This window comes from Sclerotinia sclerotiorum, genomic scaffold, assembly GCF_000146945.2.
Source record: "Sclerotinia sclerotiorum 1980 UF-70 scaffold_14 genomic scaffold, whole genome shotgun sequence".
Classification (NCBI taxonomy): domain Eukaryota; kingdom Fungi; phylum Ascomycota; class Leotiomycetes; order Helotiales; family Sclerotiniaceae; genus Sclerotinia; species Sclerotinia sclerotiorum.
This window is the reverse complement of record NW_001820822.1, coordinates 233,022-253,583: the sequence shown is the minus strand read 5'-3', so window position 1 is coordinate 253,583 and position 20,562 is coordinate 233,022. Positions and strand designations below refer to the sequence as shown.

General features: G+C 41.8%; 7 protein-coding genes across 7 annotated transcripts; 2 read left to right on the top strand and 5 right to left on the bottom strand.

The window, feature by feature from the left end:
• Window positions 1-500: 500 nt before the first annotated feature.
• Window positions 501-1,927, bottom strand: SS1G_09707 (hypothetical protein; the record flags this gene model as incomplete). The annotated part of the gene is made up of 2 exons (XM_001589024.1): window positions 501-514; window positions 862-1,927. The coding sequence occupies 2 exons, from the start codon at window positions 1,925-1,927 to the stop codon at window positions 501-503; spliced, it is 1,080 nt and encodes a 359-aa protein (XP_001589074.1).
• Window positions 1,928-2,620: 693 nt separating this feature from the next.
• Window positions 2,621-2,773, bottom strand: SS1G_09706 (predicted protein; the record flags this gene model as incomplete). Its single annotated transcript, XM_001589023.1, has 1 exon — window positions 2,621-2,773. The coding sequence occupies one exon, from the start codon at window positions 2,771-2,773 to the stop codon at window positions 2,621-2,623; it is 153 nt and encodes a 50-aa protein (XP_001589073.1).
• A 2,789-nt stretch (window positions 2,774-5,562) lies between these two features.
• Window positions 5,563-7,150, bottom strand: SS1G_09705 (predicted protein; the record flags this gene model as incomplete). The annotated part of the gene is made up of 4 exons (XM_001589022.1): window positions 5,563-5,578; window positions 5,770-5,790; window positions 6,360-6,468; window positions 7,063-7,150. 4 exons carry the CDS (start codon window positions 7,148-7,150, stop codon window positions 5,563-5,565), a joined length of 234 nt encoding a protein of 77 aa, XP_001589072.1.
• A 4,773-nt stretch (window positions 7,151-11,923) lies between these two features.
• SS1G_09704 (hypothetical protein) lies at window positions 11,924-14,250 on the bottom strand (the record flags this gene model as incomplete). The annotated part of the gene is made up of 2 exons (XM_001589021.1): window positions 11,924-12,498; window positions 12,597-14,250. 2 exons carry the CDS (start codon window positions 14,248-14,250, stop codon window positions 11,924-11,926), a joined length of 2,229 nt encoding a protein of 742 aa, XP_001589071.1.
• A 2,315-nt stretch (window positions 14,251-16,565) lies between these two features.
• Window positions 16,566-17,117, bottom strand: SS1G_09703 (predicted protein; the record flags this gene model as incomplete). The annotated part of the gene is made up of 2 exons (XM_001589020.1): window positions 16,566-16,720; window positions 17,075-17,117. The coding sequence occupies 2 exons, from the start codon at window positions 17,115-17,117 to the stop codon at window positions 16,566-16,568; spliced, it is 198 nt and encodes a 65-aa protein (XP_001589070.1).
• A 958-nt stretch (window positions 17,118-18,075) lies between these two features.
• Window positions 18,076-19,152, top strand: SS1G_09702 (hypothetical protein; the record flags this gene model as incomplete). The annotated part of the gene is made up of 2 exons (XM_001589019.1): window positions 18,076-18,185; window positions 18,288-19,152. The coding sequence occupies 2 exons, from the start codon at window positions 18,076-18,078 to the stop codon at window positions 19,150-19,152; spliced, it is 975 nt and encodes a 324-aa protein (XP_001589069.1).
• Window positions 19,153-19,526: 374 nt separating this feature from the next.
• On the top strand, window positions 19,527-20,390 carry SS1G_09701 (predicted protein; the record flags this gene model as incomplete). The annotated part of the gene is made up of 1 exon (XM_001589018.1): window positions 19,527-20,390. One exon carries the CDS (start codon window positions 19,527-19,529, stop codon window positions 20,388-20,390), a length of 864 nt encoding a protein of 287 aa, XP_001589068.1.
• Between the last annotated feature and the right edge of the window lie 172 nt (window positions 20,391-20,562).

The window sequence follows — 20,562 nt, the reverse complement described above, 5'->3', positions numbered from 1 at the left end:
TTATGATCAACCAAAAGATTCAAAATTGCCTGGATCTAGATATGATATATCTAAAGAGTCACAGGTACATATATAAATAGATCAATACAATGCTGTAACTCGCCTAGATAACTAGTTTCCCAAAAATATAGAATCTAGTATTGCTGTTAACATATAGATCATCTGTCTCAAATTGTTTATATCTTCATTCGGATATGATAATGATGTCGAAATAGTTTGCTAGACAAGCAGGTAGACAATTAGGAACACCTCAAGGGAAGCCAGACTTCCAATACTATGATTAGTAGGGAGAGTGGATTAAGAATTCAATGTTGCCTAGATCAACTCAGATACCTAATTAGCTACTAGATAGCTGGGTATTTAGGTAGCTAAATGCCCAGGTAGCTTTTCTAGGTAGCTTGGACTAACTCCCGAGAAGGAAAAAAAAGGCGGAAAAGAGAGAGAAAATAAACATATCATTTTTAATTGCTATTTGGTATATATCCATATTCACTCCTATATCATTCATCCTTTGCTATAATAACAATCTGTTAAAATGCAAAACCTGGGGTGAAGTTTGATCATGATACCAAAGATTCCCCCAAAAGCCAGTACAATTTATCAGTACAGCTCAATGCCCATGCCCATGCCAATGCCAATGCCCTTGCTTCTCATAATTTCATAAAGTCGTATCGTTGCCCAAATATCATCATCACAAAAGCAACCATTTTGAGACGCTAACGCCTTCTTTCAATGGACCAACAATCAATCCAGTGCAAAAATCAGAGTTCATAAGTCTTCATCCTCACAACCCGAGCCACCATTCACTCGACTTGGGGCCGGTTCTTCATCAATATTTCCAGCGAGAATTGGTTTACATACCTCCCATCTCATCATCGTCATCTTCCTCATCTTCCTGTCCCCCTTGGCCAACCATAGCGATCGTCTTCGCGTTTCCTTTCTTGATCTTGAGAATATTGGGATACCCTTGACTAACCAGAGATTTGGCCAAATCCGAACTAGGCCTCATACCCTCAAAATCTTTGGCATTGTGGACTTTAAAAATATTGCTCAAGAGCGGACTCATGATTCCGTTCTTTTGACCTTTTCCCATCCCAGCTGGATCTATCAATGTTAATCTGAATTTCAGTCGATAGTCTCCCGGGAATCGAACTGACAAGTCGGCAAAAGTGAAGAAGAATCGTTCATCCCCTTGAGGATCGAGTGCCTTGAAACCGTTACAGACCATAGTTCCTACCATTCTCCTTTGGTTCCGACGATCACTACTTCCCTCAATCTTGTCGTCCTCGCAATTCGTGTATGGATTCCATAATGTGCAATGCACTATCGGCATAAAATTCTTCAGAATCTTCTTTCTGTCTTTTGGATTCACAGGTTGGCCTGTGTCCTTATCAAATACTTCAAGCGTAAGGATTGGTGGCGGGTCTATCATTCGACGATCCTTGTCTCCGTATCCACAAGCTCTGGCGGATATTGGTTGTTGCATGACGACCAACCTACATTCCGGCTGTGGGAGCGGGGGTTGTGGGGCCCTTTGAGCATAATGAGCCTTCATCCATTGCGATGGATACCAAAAAAACATACCTGGGAGGAGCAAATGGACCATGGTGATGAGCTGTAACAGATCCTTGCCTGGTCGCGAACACATCTGACATTGGGGTGGGCGGACAAGTCGAGTATGGTGAGAGAGGGCTCTGCGAATGTTTGAAGGAACGTTCAAGTTCTCGAGGACTTCGTTCTTGTTGATGTAGGTACATGGGCCTATCCAGTGCCATTGGAGATCGTGGCCCTTGCGACGGCGGACGATATGAGTCCTCAAAAGCCTGACCCTCTTCAACTTGTCCCGGTGGTAAAGATGATAGCAATGAAGATATGGGTGGGAGTCGTGGTGGATTGAAATTGGGCTTCTGCGCCCTGTCATCGCCATTGTCGTGATACGGAAGAGGCTCACCCCCAAAGCTCATGGACCTGCCATCCGATGGCTGATAAATTGGCAGCGCGTCGCGATTCGAATGGTACATATTGTAGGAGAATGTCAAATATATCGTGATATTATAGACGGTCGACGGATTGGAGTCAGGTAGAGGTATCTGCATAGGCTACTAGTAAGTATCTAACATATTAGAGCTTAATAACTGAGGGTGGAGATGTTGAAGAGGTGCTACCTTCAGGTGTCATTAACGTTTCGAGATACGAAAGGAAATGACGACAGTAATTGCTGAAGCACAGATGAAGTGCTATATAGATGTGGCCGAGGAGGGCGAAGTACAAGGTATTTGTTTGATTGTTCGAAGTCCGATTGCGAGTGCATGAATGAGCGTTGGAACCAAGTTTAGTATATGTGTAACTTCAAAAGTACAAATGATGGAGAGGAAAGGAGAGCAACTCTTCATTGATGGTCGTGGGGAAAGCTGTGGGGAGATATAGGAAATCCCATGGAGGACGACACCGGAGTGACAGGAGGCATGGCAGTGGTTGGAGCCTTCTAACAAGCTGTGAAAAACCCAGGAACCGGGTGAGTGATATTGTGAGTGCTACCTCGTTCATGGAGAGATGTTTGGTTGGTTGAAATAACTACTCGTGCGGGAAGGTGTGGTGTGTTTGGTGGATTTGTCTTGAATTACGAAGAATGACTGGCGGACGAGTCTACTGCAGCCATAATTTCGACATGCCCGGCCTTCCGCGATATTGAACATGCGGATAAAGTGCCAGCTAAGGATCTGCTTCTCTTCTTTGGGTTAACACTTAACCAGATAGGAGATGGCTTTGACATTTTGCGGTCTTTTAATTTTTTTTAGTTTTTTCTTTTGACAAGGCTTGAGGGGTGCAGCTGCTGGTGAGCTGTGATGTTTTACGGTTTAAAAAGCATCTCCGGGATTGTAACATCTAACATTTACCTTGCATTTGTAGTGGATGTTGGAACTTTAGAGGTGCCACTAAAGTTCTAGTTCCCGCTCCTCCATCCGTGCACTATATGCACCCTATTAGCACTAGAATCATAAGACATAACCGCACATCCGCACTATTATTACTTTAAAATTCTTTTCGGAACGACATTACTCTGTATGGGATAGAAATGCTTGGAGAGGATCTTCAATGTCCATCTGTAATCATAGCCATCTTATATTACCCATATCCACTTTATCGTATTTATATTTATGGAACTTTTTAGACGAAATTTCATGAGTTTTTGCATTTTCCAAAATAGCAAAGGGTTGGGGGGCTTGGTTATTGCAGGGAAAAGTTGAAGGGTTGGTTGACCGACTAGCCTGATCAAATACTTCCGACATACAGCAAAGCTGCAAAGCTGCAAAGTATCGAGGTAGCAATGTAATGCTGGTGATGCGCTCAAAGATGATGATGGTGGTAGTCATGGGCGGTGGTGTTAGAAGGCTAGGAACTACGATTATAATCCATGGTTAAAACCCCCGAACTCTTCATCCATTGATGCATCTAATCATCACTCAATATCCGCTCATTCGCTACCATCCATTGTCACCAGTTTTTATGTTACTCTTTTCTCTCCTCCCCCTCTTCTCTCATCTCTTTTTACCACCACACCGCTAGCATATCACTCCATCTGTTGCGCAAGGTCGCGCAAGGAAGCATTCTATCCATGACGAACATTCTTCTGCTTGCCGGCTGCCTTGATTCGTCATGTCCATTGGAGGGAGGGCAAGCGCAGATGCTGGTGACCTCGCTCAAGGCTTGATGGAAATATAATTCTTTCCGTTACTGAGCTTGAGTGTATCACGTTTCACGGAAGATGGTGACAGACACAAATTACCTATCATTGGCCCACTAACAAACATGTCTCCGAAGGGCATGAGAGATCTTTCAGGGCATATCCTGTCATTGTTGCTTCTTTCACATCCCTTCTCTTCCTAGAGTTATCGTGGATTTCCATCATTCGTTACAGAAAACTTTTCAGCCAAGGCCATAAACCAGAATGATTCAATACGATGTCGATCTACTACATTCACAGACTCACTTATTGCGACGTCTGTCACCTCTTACCATAGACATGCATTTATGACGCTCTAATCTCTTCATTTCAATTATTAAATCGGCACAAGTTATACAGAATATGAAAAGTCTTGAAAGGTAACTTATGCCGAGGCAGCCTATCTATCAGAAACCGCAGCAGCGGATCTTTGATTAAAATCATCGAGATAATTTAGCGAATCATATGGCATCTGAAGATTTCGAAGCAGGGAATAATCAGATCATTATCAGTGTCATTAACTGTATTTTTCGAAAATGAAAAGGAGGTGCATAAAGAATACCTTACCTACCGACCTACCTATAATGCCAGCAACCAAGGTCTGCAGCATTCAGATATTAATCACAACATCTACCAAAAGAATCCTGTTTGGCCACTCATATGCAGTGCTCAGTATCTTTGAGGCCTAATTTATACAAGAAATTGAAGAAACAGAACCTTTTCGGAAGCAGAGCCTGGTCAATTTTGTACCACATATCGTACCTGCTCAACAAAATTCTTCCGACACCACCTTGATCGTAATCCCATTCATAAACTTCGTTCTTCGATGATTGCAGCTTCAGAATTTGTAATGTTTAATAGACTAAATAAAGAATTTGCAGCATACGGAGATTCGGAGGATTAGCTTTAGCATATGTTACCTTTCCCCACGACGAGCCGAGATAGGTTGACTTTCGGTAAGATAATCAAAGGTACTGCCACTACCAGGTCGAACAGAGCTCACAAAGCCAGTATCTCTCCAGGAACATGGTTATTGGCCAAATATCCGACATGAAGACCAATGTCTTTCCTCCGTTGCTGACCACCAAGATAGATATACTTTGTGGATGACACTCAACGGCACTTTCCGGTTTGCCCTATTACTTTGTCTTGGGGTTTGTAGCTAAAATAAACAGGGGCTTCTTTTATCGAGGGAGATACAGACATCTGTCAACGGATAAGGACGAAACGATGACAGCCGTTGAAAATACTCCCCGCTCCTTCAGAAAAATACCCCGGGCTCCTAGGATGAAAACTTGATTTCATTGCCACAGCACAGATCTCGGTAATACCAAAATACCGTAGCCCCGACGGCTCCAATGCGTTCGTGCGGTAAAGGAGTTGGTGTACAATTGTACCGTGGTTTGAGGAGCTCATTGGTCCCTCTCGCCGGGTTGGTGGATCTAGTGGCCTTCTATAGTAATTCCCAGAAAGCTTGGTCTGTACCCTACCGAAGATGGAAATGGATGGCTTTACTCGCGTGTAACATCGGGGCTACCCCGCTCCATTCAGGTTTTGATTTCTAGGACGATGGGAAATGCATTGAACTTTTCCAAACTGCTTGGAAATTAGCCTGGAATTTACCGGGAAGATGGCCGTTGTACGAATGTACAGAGCAAGTTCCTTGTGTCTTTTTAATTCTTGCACATGTTTTTTTAAAGATTTCAGGGGAACTTGCGGGTACTTCAGAAACATCAAACGTGCAACAACCCGAATGCAGGGCGAGCCTGTATATTTGTCACTTTTGAAAGCTTTCAAAGCCTAATGTATGGCGTATCCTATCAATTCTTGCTAGACTGTCATTCTCCTCCGAGCCTTTGTCGATTGGCCAAGATGGTTAATCATCCTACCCACACGGGCTCTAGGTCTAGATTCTCAATGCGACAAACAAGTGTGCCGTGACTTGCATACCTATCTTGAGTTACCTTGGTTCTCAGGGGCATATCATCTGATCATGATGTCTCTTGATCCCGGATATACTGGGAAATGGATCATTTTGGGGTTACCTCCTTTCAACATCAATGCCTCTATGCATCATGCCAACTGTTAGAACGAAGAATTTATGCTTCAATTATCAAGGGATACCTTGGCATTGAGATATTCATAGTCTTGATCTCCAGACACTACCTCAAGGATACCCACTTATTTCTTCACGGATGACCTAGTGGTCCATCTGATCTAGAGGCACAGCGTGGAATCAAAGATGGTAAATTTTGACAACGATGAGTTTTCATCACACAGCATAAGTATGGATCTCGTGTTACTCGTCATAAAAAAGAACTTTGGGAAATCTGCGACGAAGGCTCAATGCAGAATGCAGTGTACCTTCAACCCTCAGACGAAGGAATTCTGTGAAAACGGTAAACACGTTGACGGATGATACTTTGCATTTGACTCGGGGATTTTTCATTGAGCTTCCCGTCGCCAACAAAGCAGTTCTTTGGAACCTTGCACGATAGAAAATTTACTTCATTTTCGTGCATGATTATTCCTGAGCTTGATTCAATCTAATATCCTGTTCACTTTCATCACTCACCGAATACCAACCTCGTACAAAGCCCACCTTCCTGCACAAACACGAACACTAAAGACCTACCCTTTATCTCCAATTTCCACGAAATCAATCCCCTCACCACGCCATTCCCAATCCAATACACATACACCAGAGGATATTGTCACTCCTTCAAAACCCTTCGCCAAAGCCCCTAGGACGATAATCAGTACTTACACTAGAGAGAAGATACATTGCACATGTAAGTACTAAAAGCGCTATTTACATTGTAGCTGTGTACTGTACGCACGCGGGACAATATATCCTCCGAACGGAATCATGGAGTCATGGAGTCATGGAGTTACAGAGCAAGTCACAAAGCACAGCTAGGAGACTAATATCCGCGATTTATAAATGGACATGAATATGTGAATTTGGATGTAAATGGATATCACATCACATAAATCGGCATTTGTAAACCATAAAACTCTACAATGCAGAAGACGAGTCAAAAACAAAATCGATTTCAAAGGTTCCAACATTTATCTCCTATCTCCTAGCTACTTTCCTCGACGTGCAGTATACTTACCAGACTTCAGTCGCCCAAAAAATCCACATCTGGAACCCCGCATGTCATCCCGCGCCATGGCTAACTCCACCCCATGCAAATCAAGTTTCACACTAGAAAATCATGTACCTGTGTTCCCATACGTATTCCATGGTCCAGGGGCGTGGAATGGCCGAAGTCGGACGGGACGGCCGTTTCGGGCTGTCCTTGCATTCGTCTTATATAATTTGTAAGACTTACTCACCATAATTTCCCAAGTGAGGGGTTTCTGCTTTGGGCTTGACCGAATAAGTGTTTTGCGTCTTCTGATTTGACGTTTGCCGTGCATGATTGTTTATGGTCTGATTCCCACGTGTAGGAGGTCGAGGCTCTGGACAAACTGTGGACGGATGGAGTGGAGAATTTTACTTGATTGCTTTGATTGGAGAAAGTACAATTAATAGGTTGAGTACCGGTATTATTTCATACTCCTTTTCTCCATAACTTAACCGAAATGAAGATCCGAAATCGTTGCCTTGAAACTCAAAATCTTCATGTGTCGATATCTCATAGAGTGTACGTGCATCAGGCACATAAGTATTTGCCCCACCGTGAGGGATACCGAAGTCACCTGTCATCAGGAATCAGTGCATAATTTCACGACTTCCAAATAAAGGTTCCTCAGAGGAATTTGAGAAGGAAGAATATTCTTATCATTGCCACTTCTTAATTAAATGCTTTCATTCCGAATTAACTCTCAACTTTCAAAGTATCATATGCAGACTTTTCCTGCACCTGAATTGACGAGACATTGGACCTCTTGACGACACTTGCTTCATCAAAAAGAAAGCCGAAAGTGACATTTCAATAGCTATTATTCATCGGGATCATGGGAGAGAATAACCGTCCTCTTATCTACCTGAAGGTGCAATAGGGAATTCCATTTGTTGCTATTAACAAATTGAGGTTCAATGGTTAATATCAGATTGCACTGCCGTTTAACGGAGAATGATCTTTGATCCTTGAGTTCTTTCCATTTATCCAAGTTAGTTGGCGCTTGCAATTCACTAAAGGGGTGTAACTATGAATGTTGCATTTGTTCGAACATTTGAAACACTTGGTATCATCATGAAATTTTGAAGGTTTGCGATCTTTCGAACACAGACTGCGCTTGGCTAGTGAAAACATTCATATTCTTTATCATAAAAGGCATAACTCCTCGTCTCTCCTCCTTTCGTTTGTCACTTCAACCTTAGTTTCCCATTCATATACCAGCGGAGGTAACACTCTCCAATCACTTGACACCCTTTCGAAAATTTCCCACTTTCTCAAAAATAAAGGAATACTACATCCAAGCAAAATTCAAGCCTTATCACCTTCCCGCGTGCGGTATGGTACTATACCAATAAGTTTTTGATTCGCAGACATGAGTCTTCTCGTTATCTACTTGGTAGTGTCCCTAAAACGAGGAAGGAACACTTCCTCGTGAGTTGAGATATCCATGAATTCAACATTAGTAAAGGACTTAGACTCCGAAGACTGTGCCGCTTTATATGTCTGCTCAAGCGAGTGACAATTATTACACTCAAACCTATTGAGGGAAAGAGAGTGTACCTTAACTGGTGTTTCCATCGCCGCAAGAAAAAATGCTTGGAATTAATGATTTGAATGTTACGACGGCGTAACATAACCCGCATCAGGTAACCAATTAGTTAGCAGGATCATGTGACAAGTGTCACCTGATCCGAAAGCCGACCGACTTCGTGAGAATCGATCGGCCTTGAGAATCGATCGGCCCTTCAAGAGTCGATCGACTTTCAGAACACGAAGGTCTATATAATCAAGATGAATTTCCTTTGTATAGAGCTTCGTGCTCAAGATCAATCATTTAGTATACTCTACTATTAGTTACGAATAGCATATCATTATTGTCATTACTTTAAGTCCCTACTTGATGCCTAGTTATAAACCTACCTCGAGAGCCTAGAGCACTTCCACGTGATCTAGACGGCTACCCTCGTAACATTGAATGATTTGAATGATTTTAATTTTTCATAATATATTTTTTTTAAAAATTATTTAAAGTTTTTATTATTATTAAATATATTATATTAAAAAATCAAATTATAGATCATTATATTTTATAACTTTTTATAATATTAAATAATATCCCAATGTATTGTTACGCCGAGTAACAGGAAACCCTCACGTGCAATCAATATCACGTGACTGGCTCAGTAAGGATCAGTGAGCTCAGTACTGAGCCGCATTGATCCTACTGAGTAGCCATCGGTACGAAGGTTTATATATGTTACGAGGTTTGCCATCTAGGTCACGTGGAAGTGCTCTAGGCTCTCGAGGTGGTTTATAACTAGGCGTCAAGCAGGGACTTAAGTAATGACAAGGATGCAATTCGTAACTAATAGTAGAATATACTAAATGATTGATCTTGAGCACGAGGCTCTACAGGAAGGAATTCATACTGAATATATAGATCCTCGTAATTCTTGGATCACTCAGGATCACTGATGATCCAAGGTGATCCAAGGTGATCCAGCATACCTGTTCATATGCTCTGATGGTGCGTGTATATGAGTTTTTAGGGTGACCGAAATCTCATATTAAATTGAGCGAATCGTAACAGATTTACATATGGCTCAAGCTTACGAAAACAAGTCAGCTGTTACCATCGTAACATCAAAATCTTAATTTAATATATAATATGTTAAAGTGAATGGTTCCTGCGTAGCACGTGCACAGGGCACTAGTCCTATTAGGACTAGATTGAGAAGCTCTCTGTAAGAGAGCTTCGCACTTCCGTAGAACTTAGAAGAGAGATTAGCCTACTAGACCAATATTACCTCAGTTCTGCCCTATCAGCTTCCCACTATTCCCTGTGTAAGGTCATTCCTTTTAACAGTAATTTTAATTTAGTATTAATAATTTTAGTTCAAAATTAGTAATTTTAATTTAGAATTAAAAACTTGAATTCAATTGATCTTTAAGAAAGTACTTTAAATTTATAAAATTGAAGTACATTTTGAAGTACTTCCAGAAAGTACCATTCTGAATTTTTGATCGAATTTAGCCTCAATTTTCCTTCAGTGAAGATCAATATTCAAGAAAAATACTTCATGTACATACTTTTTGGTCTCTCAGGGATATATACAGTTTCACTTGTACAATAATGATAAAGAAACCCTCTTCATATCTATAACAACAACCCTTTATGGTGACCTACACAGGGATAGATCCTTGGGGGTGGTTCCTAGCTTCAAAATATTCGAATTTTATGTTACACTACTCGAGCTCATATTCGGCCTGCTAGTATCACAATTGAAGATATACTCGATCGATGATACACCTCAAGCATCATTTTAACCTTTAAATTCGATCCCCTTGTTATTTCTCAGGTTTGTTATCCCTACAAACGCTCAAGTACAAAGCTATAGCTAATGATTCGCTCCAATATGTTTTGTAGCTTTAAATCCTTGATTAAGGCACGGTCAAGTCTGGTGAGGGTTATATATTAATATATTAGTTCCCGGCCGCGGGTGTGGATATAATAAATACATTGAGGTTTTTGGTGACCGATGATTAGCTCTGGTATGTATAGCTTTTGAGGAGGTTGATAAGGTTAACGATAAATCGAAGGCTTGGTGAGGCTATAATACATTGGTTCTTGGGTGTGGATATAATACACTGATTTTTGTAACCAATAACTCGCTCTGGTATGACAAGTGCGATGATGAGTGGGTCTATATAGTCAGGAATTGTAGCTCTAATAATAAGATAACCCTCTTTACACCTACAAGAATAATATCTTCAGCGGACAAGAAGTCTACAACAAACCCCCACCCTAATTTAAATTTATCAAGGAGGCATCTCCTTAAAAAACCACCAAAATACTTCCTATACATACAAAAATTCTTTTGTATAAAATCCCCAAATTTATATAGGAAGAATACTATATATATATATATATAGATAGATTTACATACTAACTATTTATTCAAAAATCGAATCTGTGATATTAATAACCATAAACTGCTCGAAAACCAAAGTTCAATTATTCTTTAGAATCTATAATTAATGATTTAAAATCGATGATCTCGAAGGGCTTTTATATATATTAAGTACAGATGTATGAGTCGGCCTCGAGCGCTAGTCACTCGAGGGATGATCAAGGTAATAGACTTATGTAATCTTCTGAATTATAATAATCTTTTAAATCTTTTTATATTATCGAAAAATATCATCAATTCATTCATACAATTCACATTATCACACTTCGATATCAATCATTATAAATCAATATCAAAACATTTCAAGCTCATCTCAGCACAACTCATCTTTATTCTTCATCTAATTTCTCTCCCACTAACATCTCATCTTGGAGTCTCAACCACGTTCTATCACACCATCAATCTCTCACACACCATATACTCTTCATTGACCATCTCAAACCCCACCAAAGCCCCCTCTTTTTTTCTCGGTTAAAAAATAACCCTTTTTAATTTACCGAAAAAAGCCATCTAAACCCATTCTTCCATCCTTCCATTAATTCCTCCTCTACCTCCCTCTCACAATAATCATTCCATATTCCCACAGGGTATAATATCCCCATCCGTCCATGCAGCCTTCACCCACTTCAAACAACATCCACGTCCATCCAATCGATCTACCCCAAATACCTATTTCATCATATTATACACAAGTCCATCCACCCCTTCCCATCCCATTCCATCTCCGCCCAAATCCCTATTTATATAGACAAAACAAAGTGTCGAATTGAAGAATGGTAACATATACATTCGTACCCTCATCCCCACGTCCATCCAGCCCTATACCCCGCAAACAAAATCCTTAAACACCATGCTATAACCATGCATGCAAGCACCCCTTAAAACGTCGCAGTAAAAAGAGTAAGCAAAGCTCACGCGAAGAGAAAAAAAAAAAATCATCGTATCTTTCTATACTGTTCGGATAATCGAACATGAATAGAGATTATTATGTAATGAACGAATGAATCAATCGGTAGAACTGGGGAGGAAGTCGAAGTCGGTATCGAGAGACTGCAGGAAGAAAACCGACGCATGCTGACGTTTTACCCAATTCAATCCTAATAATCCCCTCCACTTCTAACTTCTTCAGGAATCACCTCTTCTCTCCATCTAACACCACCCTCCACATCCACACCTCCTTTCACCCATTCATTAGCCTGAACCTTTTCCAACGGCCATCTACTCCTAGCTCTTTTCAATAAACCTTCGGTAGCTTCCATTGCTCCCTCTAATCCCTTTGCCTTGAATTTCTCCGGATCACCTTCATGATCCCCCTCCTCACCGAAATATTCAATCCATCTCCATTCTACTCGTGCAATTCTATGACTCGTTCGGCTTCGTTGTTTGTGTCCCTCTGGCATTCCAGGGTTAGGATCAAATGGTAATCTACTTTCCAATAATGCATAAAGTAAGACACCAAGAGACCAAGCATCGGTAGCACGTCCATCGTACGGTTGACCCATGATAACTTCCGGGGCAGCATAATCATCGGATCCGCAACGGGTAGTAAGTTTTTCGTCATCAGCTACTCGGCGAGACAGACCAAGGTCTGTGAGGGTAATGATAGAGTAAGGATATTTGGTCCAGTCTTGAGGTTTTGCCAGCTCGTGTTGCGGAAGATTAACCAAGACATCTGAATAGAAAGAGACGCTCGGTTAGTTTGCGTTATTTGCGATTTTTGAATATCATGTAAAGATGAAGGCCGTAGGAAAGGAAAATTGAAACACTTACTTTCTAATTTGATATCCCGATGAACAATATGTCTATCGTGTAAATATTGGACAGCACCAACAAGTTCCGCAAACATACGTCTGAGTAACGATGGGACGAGAATATCTCGATGTTGACTGGCCACCTCGAATAGATCTCCACCGGGACAATAACTCAAAACTAAAATAGCTCTTGTCTCTTCTATGCTCCAAGCTTTAAGGTGAACCAATGAAGGATGATGTATCGATTTCATGATTTCCAATTCACGTTTTAATGACATCTCTACTCTTTCTTCCGATGCCCCTCCTTTTGGACCATGTTCACAAATCTTGATTGCTACCAGTTTTTTTCGATCAATTTTTGTCTCACTGGGTGTAACCAGTCCCTCAATAGCGAACACATTATCTTCATCTATGCGACCCTCATCATCTTGGACTTGACTGGTTGCTAGAATCACTTTGCTGAAAGTGCCTTGACCTAAAACTTTTATACCTCTCCATCTTCGTCGTTTAGAATCATTTCTGGTGTATGCATCAAAGTATTCACCTCTTGATTTCCGGAGAGCTCTAGGGATATTATTGGTGGTCAATGAAGAATCACTATCACTACTTTCCCCTCCTGTTCGACTGGATGGTGGGGTTGGTGGTCTTGGAATAGGAGCCAATCCTCGTTGGACCGCTAAATGTGGTTCCCTTCGCATATGTATATCTGACGGTGGAACCATTTCGGCCACTCCATCTATTATCGGAGCATGCGAACTCGAGACGGTAATGTTTCGAGGTTTTGGTACCTGTATTGCTTCTGGTACATATTCGCTCATACTTCTATTTCTGGTATGTCCTTCCGCGTTCTTTTTTCGGTTTATTTGCGCATCCATCAAGGCAGATTCACCTGCATTACTTATTAACCCATGATATGCCCTTCTCTTTTGTTGATTTGCCATGGCGGAGGAAACTGATTCGCCATTCGATGTGATAAGCGCAGCGTCAGAGTGCAATGGTAGCATATGTTCGCGCGAAGTTCGTCTCGAGTTTAATCGTTTCCATGGTCCAGGTGAGTCCCCCGACATGAGTGGTGAAGGAAGAGGAGTAACATCTGCCATTGCGTTCAACATTGGCGACGATAATGCAGAGTTTGGTGCCGAATTGTTGCTACCTATACTGCTTGCAAGAACATTCTTAACACTGGGGGTTCGTGCGAGAGACATGCCCATCTGCCCGCTTGATCTTGAGTGTATTCTTGTGGTATCGGGAGATTCGCGTTCAGAAATTCCGGTCTCTGTGTTGGTAGATGCTACTGTACAACCTGGAACGATATCGGTTTGTATTCGCAGACCCGCGCTTAGAGGACTCGGGGTCCGATTACTAGAAGGATCTATATTTGGGTGAAGACGAGAAGTGGTGTCAAGCGCTAGTGGGGTGTATGCCTCGTTTGTCGAAGTGGATCTGCTATGAGGAGGCGAAGGTGCTATGGTATTGGACTTGAATATGGCAGTGAATGCTGGTGTTTGACTGGATTGAAGTGGTAACGAAATGTTTGGGTCTTGCATCGCGTTCGCATCGTCCATAGAAGTGGGTGAATCATACCCGCCTAGGGTCGATGTAAAAGCTGACACAGCTTCGAGACTTCCATTTTGCAGTTGACCCTCGACCATCCTTTGTTCCGAATTAGACATGTTGGGGAGGAAAGAGGGTTATCCACTGGAGGGAGAGGGAATAAAAGGTTGAGGTATTTTTTTGTATTTAAAGTAAAAGGACGAGTAACGTTGTGATGATTGATTTCAGGGATTATTTTGATGAGCCGTCATTCGATGCACTGTGTACTCCGTAGTGCAACCCAATCTTAATGGACAGTCAATCAAAAGGCACTTTAGATAAAAGAGGACAAGGCGTATGGATGGGATGAATTAATTGACTGCATGTGGGTTGTATTGAGGAATATGAAGTGGGGGTTTGGGTATCGGTAATTGTCAGGAATAATTTGGATAAGATTGGGATAGGATGAATGAATGAATGAAAGGATGGATGAATGAATGAATGGATGGATGAAAACTACCTAGGAAGAGTAAGCTTGTGATATCAAGCAAGCTGATCCGGAAGGAGAATATATAATAAATATATTGATTGGATGGGTTTATTTTTTGGATATTTATTTGATTGTTTGATGTTTATATCGAGAGTGTATACAAAAGAAAAGAGTATTTATTATAAATAGGATGTATTAGAGTAGAGGGAGTAGAGGGAGTAGAGGGAGTAGAGGGAATAGAGGAAACGGATGAATGAAAATAAAAATAAAAATAAAAATGAAAATGAAAATGAAAATGAAATTGCTTGCGGATATTGACATGTTCTGCTTTTGATCTGGAATTGGCCTTTTGGCTCATTTCACTCACTAATTTCAACGAGTGACCTACTGACCACTTCCCTCTCCTCGTGTTATTACTCCGTACCGTTCAAATGACTACTAGGCAATAGGTCAGTATAAGTACCTATGGATCATGATTTCTATGAGGAGCTGAAGGCACTGAGCGCTGGGTAGTCATTTTACGCTTTGGTCGATCAATAATTACCAAATATGTATGTAGCATTGGTGTGTGTACCAGGTATAATAAAAGATAAACCTTTTCTCCATAAACCGAATGCGGGTTTAGCTAACCTTACCACCAAGATTAATAATAATTCTGGGTAATTTGAAGATTACTCTTGTACCTCTTGTACTCGAACAAAGAAGAATGCGACGAGATGATTGGTTCAATTGAATTTAATTTTCTTCAATACATCTTTTCCAGCTTCAAAGCTTCGAGCTTACCAGTAATCCTAAAAACCCAAAATTCAATAGGCCAATTTTAGATGAACGTGATCGGAACAACAGGCAAATATAACCACCTACCCCATAATAACCTTATGATATCAAGCGACATTTCATATACCTTTGTTGATAAGAGACCACTAGCTAATTTCATCTAATTTCAAAGTTTTCCTTTTTAAGAAATCTTCATCAAACTCCTTGATGACAACTACTAAACCTTTTTCCATTTACCTTGGCCCGGAGAAACACTAACAATTATTCCTTGATTAACTCCTTCTTCCTCTTTCTTCTATCGATGAATGCATTGTTCTGAGGGTCTCGGATGTGCCGATATTGTAATGGATTACCTTCTCTTGGTCTAGAGAGGTCTACACACCTACTTTGGTAATCAGTTCGTCCTTCGCTCTTTCATCCCAAAATGTGTCTATAAGTTTCAGGTTGGAAGAGTGGAAATTGATGTACTTCCCATAGGGCAATTCAAAAGTTCTAATCAACAAAGGAAAGACTAAATTCTTACCATTCTCCTGGTATCAAATGACTATCTTTTGAGCTACTAGAGTGATAATTCAAGCTCAATGCAGAATAATTTCTAATCAGTTCGCGTTTGTGATCGCAAAGAATTTGACTTCTTGCATTGTTTGCTGTAAGTTTATGGAGTCAAAAAGCGGATTTTGGCGTCACTATACATAACCCCTCACTATCTAGGCCCCTTCATCAAATCCGGTAGCGATGCTGTTTGCAGAAAGTGCTTGATGACTTTTTTGCAAAGATTACTCTCGTCACTAGCGTCATCAATAGCAAAACTTATTACTCTGAATTCAGAGCAGGTCCTTAAGCATCGGATGCAACCCAGTATCGCATCTTTCACAGATTGTACTCGGGTTCAACTCTACTTACTAACCTTATAGTCCATCACAAATTTATGACAAAACGATGCTTCGGATAACCCCTCTTCTTTATTCTGTACCTGGATATAATCTCCCGCCTACCCAGCCGAACCGACCTGCCCCACTCTATAAAAATCATTATATGAGCTCCATGAGCTCCACTCCTCGAACATTTATTTTATTCCGTTGGTTCAAGCCATCCATCCACCCACGCGGCGCCAAGGAAAAGGGAACGCCCAATTGAGTGACTAATCTTCTTTGAAGGAATAAGGTTATTGAAGAGGTCGAACTGTTTTTAGATATCCAAGTCTGCGTTTACCGACGGCTTATCACCACCAGCTTGAAAAGGTATGGGCGAGAGATACTCGAGTACAACCACGATAGAATATCCCACGTTTGAAAACCATATCTCCAATTGGTTGTCCGGCTTCGATGAATCAGCATGGATACCTGCATATCAGCGGCCTTACCCGCCTTAACCAACAAAAAGCCACTTCATGCTTATTTTCACGATTCACGGTTCACGATTCACGATATAATCCATACTCCGTAAAGTTTTACTCCTGCAGTTGTGTTTCAAATACCCCCTCGGAGTTTGTATCATGTGAGATGGCCCGTGGATAATGCTTTGACCTTGATGCTTCCTCGACTTTCCGTGTGGAGAGCTAGAAGCTTGAGGCTCAAATGCATTCGAAATACTCCGTACAGTGGCGCGCAAACAATCTAAGCTGGGCAAACAATTTGACTAATAGTAACATGGCGGAGGTCCGACATTTCGAACGGAACATTTGAAAGACAACTCACTGGGCTTGTCACAGCTTAAGTTTTGATAAATGCTTTGAGACATTTTGATTGCGATGAACACCCACCGGTCAGATGATCTAATCGCATCTTTAGGTTCAGGGTGGTTAGCTGCTCTTCAATCTTCCGCAGCTGACAACTTGTTATCGAAATGTGAGGGTGGCATACCGTATAATGTCACTGGTAAGCATTTACCCTCAACCCCGTCTCCAGAAAAATCGACATTGAGGTAGAATTCGGAATTTCCAAAATCCCGATGGGTTTTCAACTTTGCTGTCGGGATATGCAAAATTCCGATATTAATTGATTCATGAAAGCTCATGAATCCGAAATTTCTAGGTATCATTTCAGTATGTGATTGGAAATTTGAGTCTCTGATATTGAACTATTCCATAATAGTTCTGGTTTTATAATTGTTCTATTTTAAAAGGAGCTTAGTGTAAGTTCTTACCAGTCGGTTTACACAGTATGCAGTACCCGATTTGAACAATTAATCCGAGATATCTTATCTTTGTCCCAGTCAGCCTTCAATATCCTCGTCAACTAATCACACACCTCGGGCACTATGCAGTAAGGGAGTCATGGGAAAAGTTGCTGGGAAAGGTACTAATACCACACCTGCGAAACCATAACCTCGCCCACATAATTACAAACTCCGACCTCGGTCAAAAAAAATGTTCGCGCATCAGGGAAATGAGATTTAACATCAACTTCCTTATCATCAAAACTCCATGAATCATCGAAAATGACCCACAATGTTAGTATCACTCTGCCCCGATTTTTCACAAGACAATCGCGCGGTAAAGGGAATAGGTATTGCCGCGAGCCTCGGTATGGCGTCTCTTTTGTGTCATCTCCATTCCCTCACTTTTCCCCGTGATTCCCCTTAGTTTTTTGCTTCATTTCATTATAAGTGGCGATTGTCTCTAGATTCCTATTTGGTCACATAGATTTCTCTTTAATATATATTTCTTCTGGACTTGTTCAATAATACAAGAGACAAGATGAGTAAGAAAGGGGATTTTGCTGCCGTCAGTAAGGACATTGTCGGTCTTTTACACCAACCGGAATACGATGATGGCAGTGCTGGACCTGTTCTTGTGCGCTTAGCATGGTATGTGAACTTCCAATCCACGTCTCTTCCAGGCTGTGCGCAGCTGCTGCAATCCACTTGGGCGCATCTACTCCCTTCAATTCACAAATTAACATCTTCTAGGCACTCTGCTGGAACATACGATGCTGAGACAGATACCGGTGGATCCAATGGAGCTGGTATGCGATATGAAAGTGAAGGAGGTGATCCAGCAAATGCTGGTCTACAACATGCAAGAGTATTTCTCGAACCAGTCAAAGCCAAGCACCCCTGGATAACATATGCGGATCTTTGGACACTGGCCGGAGTTGTGGCAATTAAAGAAATGGGTGGTCCAGAAATTCCATGGAAAGGGGGACGAACGGATTATGTTGATGATTCGAAATTGCCTCCACGAGGACGTCTACCAGACGCGGCACAAGGCTCTGATCATCTGCGATGGATCTTCTACCGCATGGGCTTTAATGATCAAGAAATAGTTGCCTTGAGTGGAGCACATAATCTTGGACGATGTCATAGCGATCGATCCGGATTTGAGGGAGCTTGGGTTAACAATCCTACGAGATTTTCGAATCAATATTACAGACTCTTGCTTTCACTACAATGGCGCAAGAAGAAGTTGCCTAATGGAATTGAACAATTCGTCAACTATGACGAGGATACCGAGACGGAATTGATGATGCTACCAACCGATTTGGCCCTCACACAAGATAAGGAGTTCAAGAAATGGGTAGGGAAATATGCAGATGACAAGGAGAAGTTCTTTGAGGATTTCAGTAAAGTCTTTGCAAAGTTAATTGAACTGGGCATTCAAAGAGACGGAGAAGGCAATATCACGAACCTAGACAATGAAAAGGGTGGATATCATTCGGCACCAAAGAAGAAGGATACTCCTGGTAGTCCAGCGAAGAGTTCAGATGACAAGGTGGACGTGAGTGAAGCAGAGCCATTGAAGGAGGGGAATAAGAAGTTCAACTCGAAGCTATAAACGTATGTTTATGGGTCTACAGCATCAGATGTATAGTCGTCTGATGCGGTTGTACAATAAAAACTTGTAAATGGTTTCTGGTCATGTAATGATAGACATCGGTGGGCGGTTAGACGGATGAAGATTTTAGACTTTAGACAAGATGGATTAGATATAGATATAGAAATAGAAAGAACTAATAGATGTTTTATAATCAGTCGCGTTCATCAATTTGAGAAAGTGCGACCATCTTATCCCTACAGACCTAGTCGAAATCCATGCATACTTTCTTCACCCTATCTCACATTCTCCAATTCAACCTCCCTAGATCGAAATTCAACACTTATCAAATATCATTACTCTCTACCACAGCAGTAACAGCACCCCTCACAACCATGCGGTCCTTCTTCTCCCGCTCCCCCGATCTTGAAGGAGGCCAAAACCGCACCTACAAAAAAGGTTTCACAGGCGATCACCGTGGCCGCACACACATTCCTCCACACCCTTCTCCTATCTTTTCTACTCAATCCCAACAAGATCCCTTCAACTCTCCCCCCGCCGCATACAGACACGACACCATCTTCAAACCACCACCAAGCCCCAGTCCAAAGAGCGTCACATTCAGCGACCGATCATGGAGTGCACTTTCCGGCGCCGGAACCGCAGTAAATCCTGCTGGAAGTGGAAGATTGCGCAATGTACCTGCGACGGATAGGACACAGTTGGATAAAGAACAATTAGACAGATTACACGAATATCTTGGAGTTCTCCCCGGGAGTGGTACTCCGCAAACCCAGAGAGAAAAAAGACGTTTTAGTATTAGTGATCCTAATGATCGACCAATTCCCATTCCCATACTTAATTCCTCAACTCCTACGCCTCTCTCCCCGCATTCGCGTGTTAAGAAAAATTTAAAGCAGAAGGCGGCTGAACAGCATTTTAGGAGGAATAATCAGAGTAGTGCGTATTCGCAGGATAGGTTGTTGGGGGAGGAGGATCAGGTGGTTTATCAGACGCATGTTTTTAGGGAGGCATTGAGGACGGCGCTTAGTATGCGGAAGGGAGAGGAGGAGAGGGAGTTTGCTGGAGAGGTGAAGAGACCGGTTATGCAGAGGAGAGGGGCGAGTGAGGGGGTTAGGGAGGGGGGTTTTGTGGGACCGCTTGAGGAGAGGAAGCTGGAGGAGGTTTTACCGAGAGATTTGGAGGAGTTTTTGGAGAAATATGATCCGAGGACGGGAGGAGATGCCGGGATGTGTTAGTTCTTCTGCTTTGAGTTTATGGGGGGGGGGGGGATTTAGGTGTGAGGTTTTGATGTGCTGATTTGGTTGCAAAATAGTTTTCCGATGGGTGAACATCCCCAGCAGGCTTCGAACAATGTATTTGGAAGATATATTACCCACATTCAAGAAAATTGCATAAGCATAATTGGAT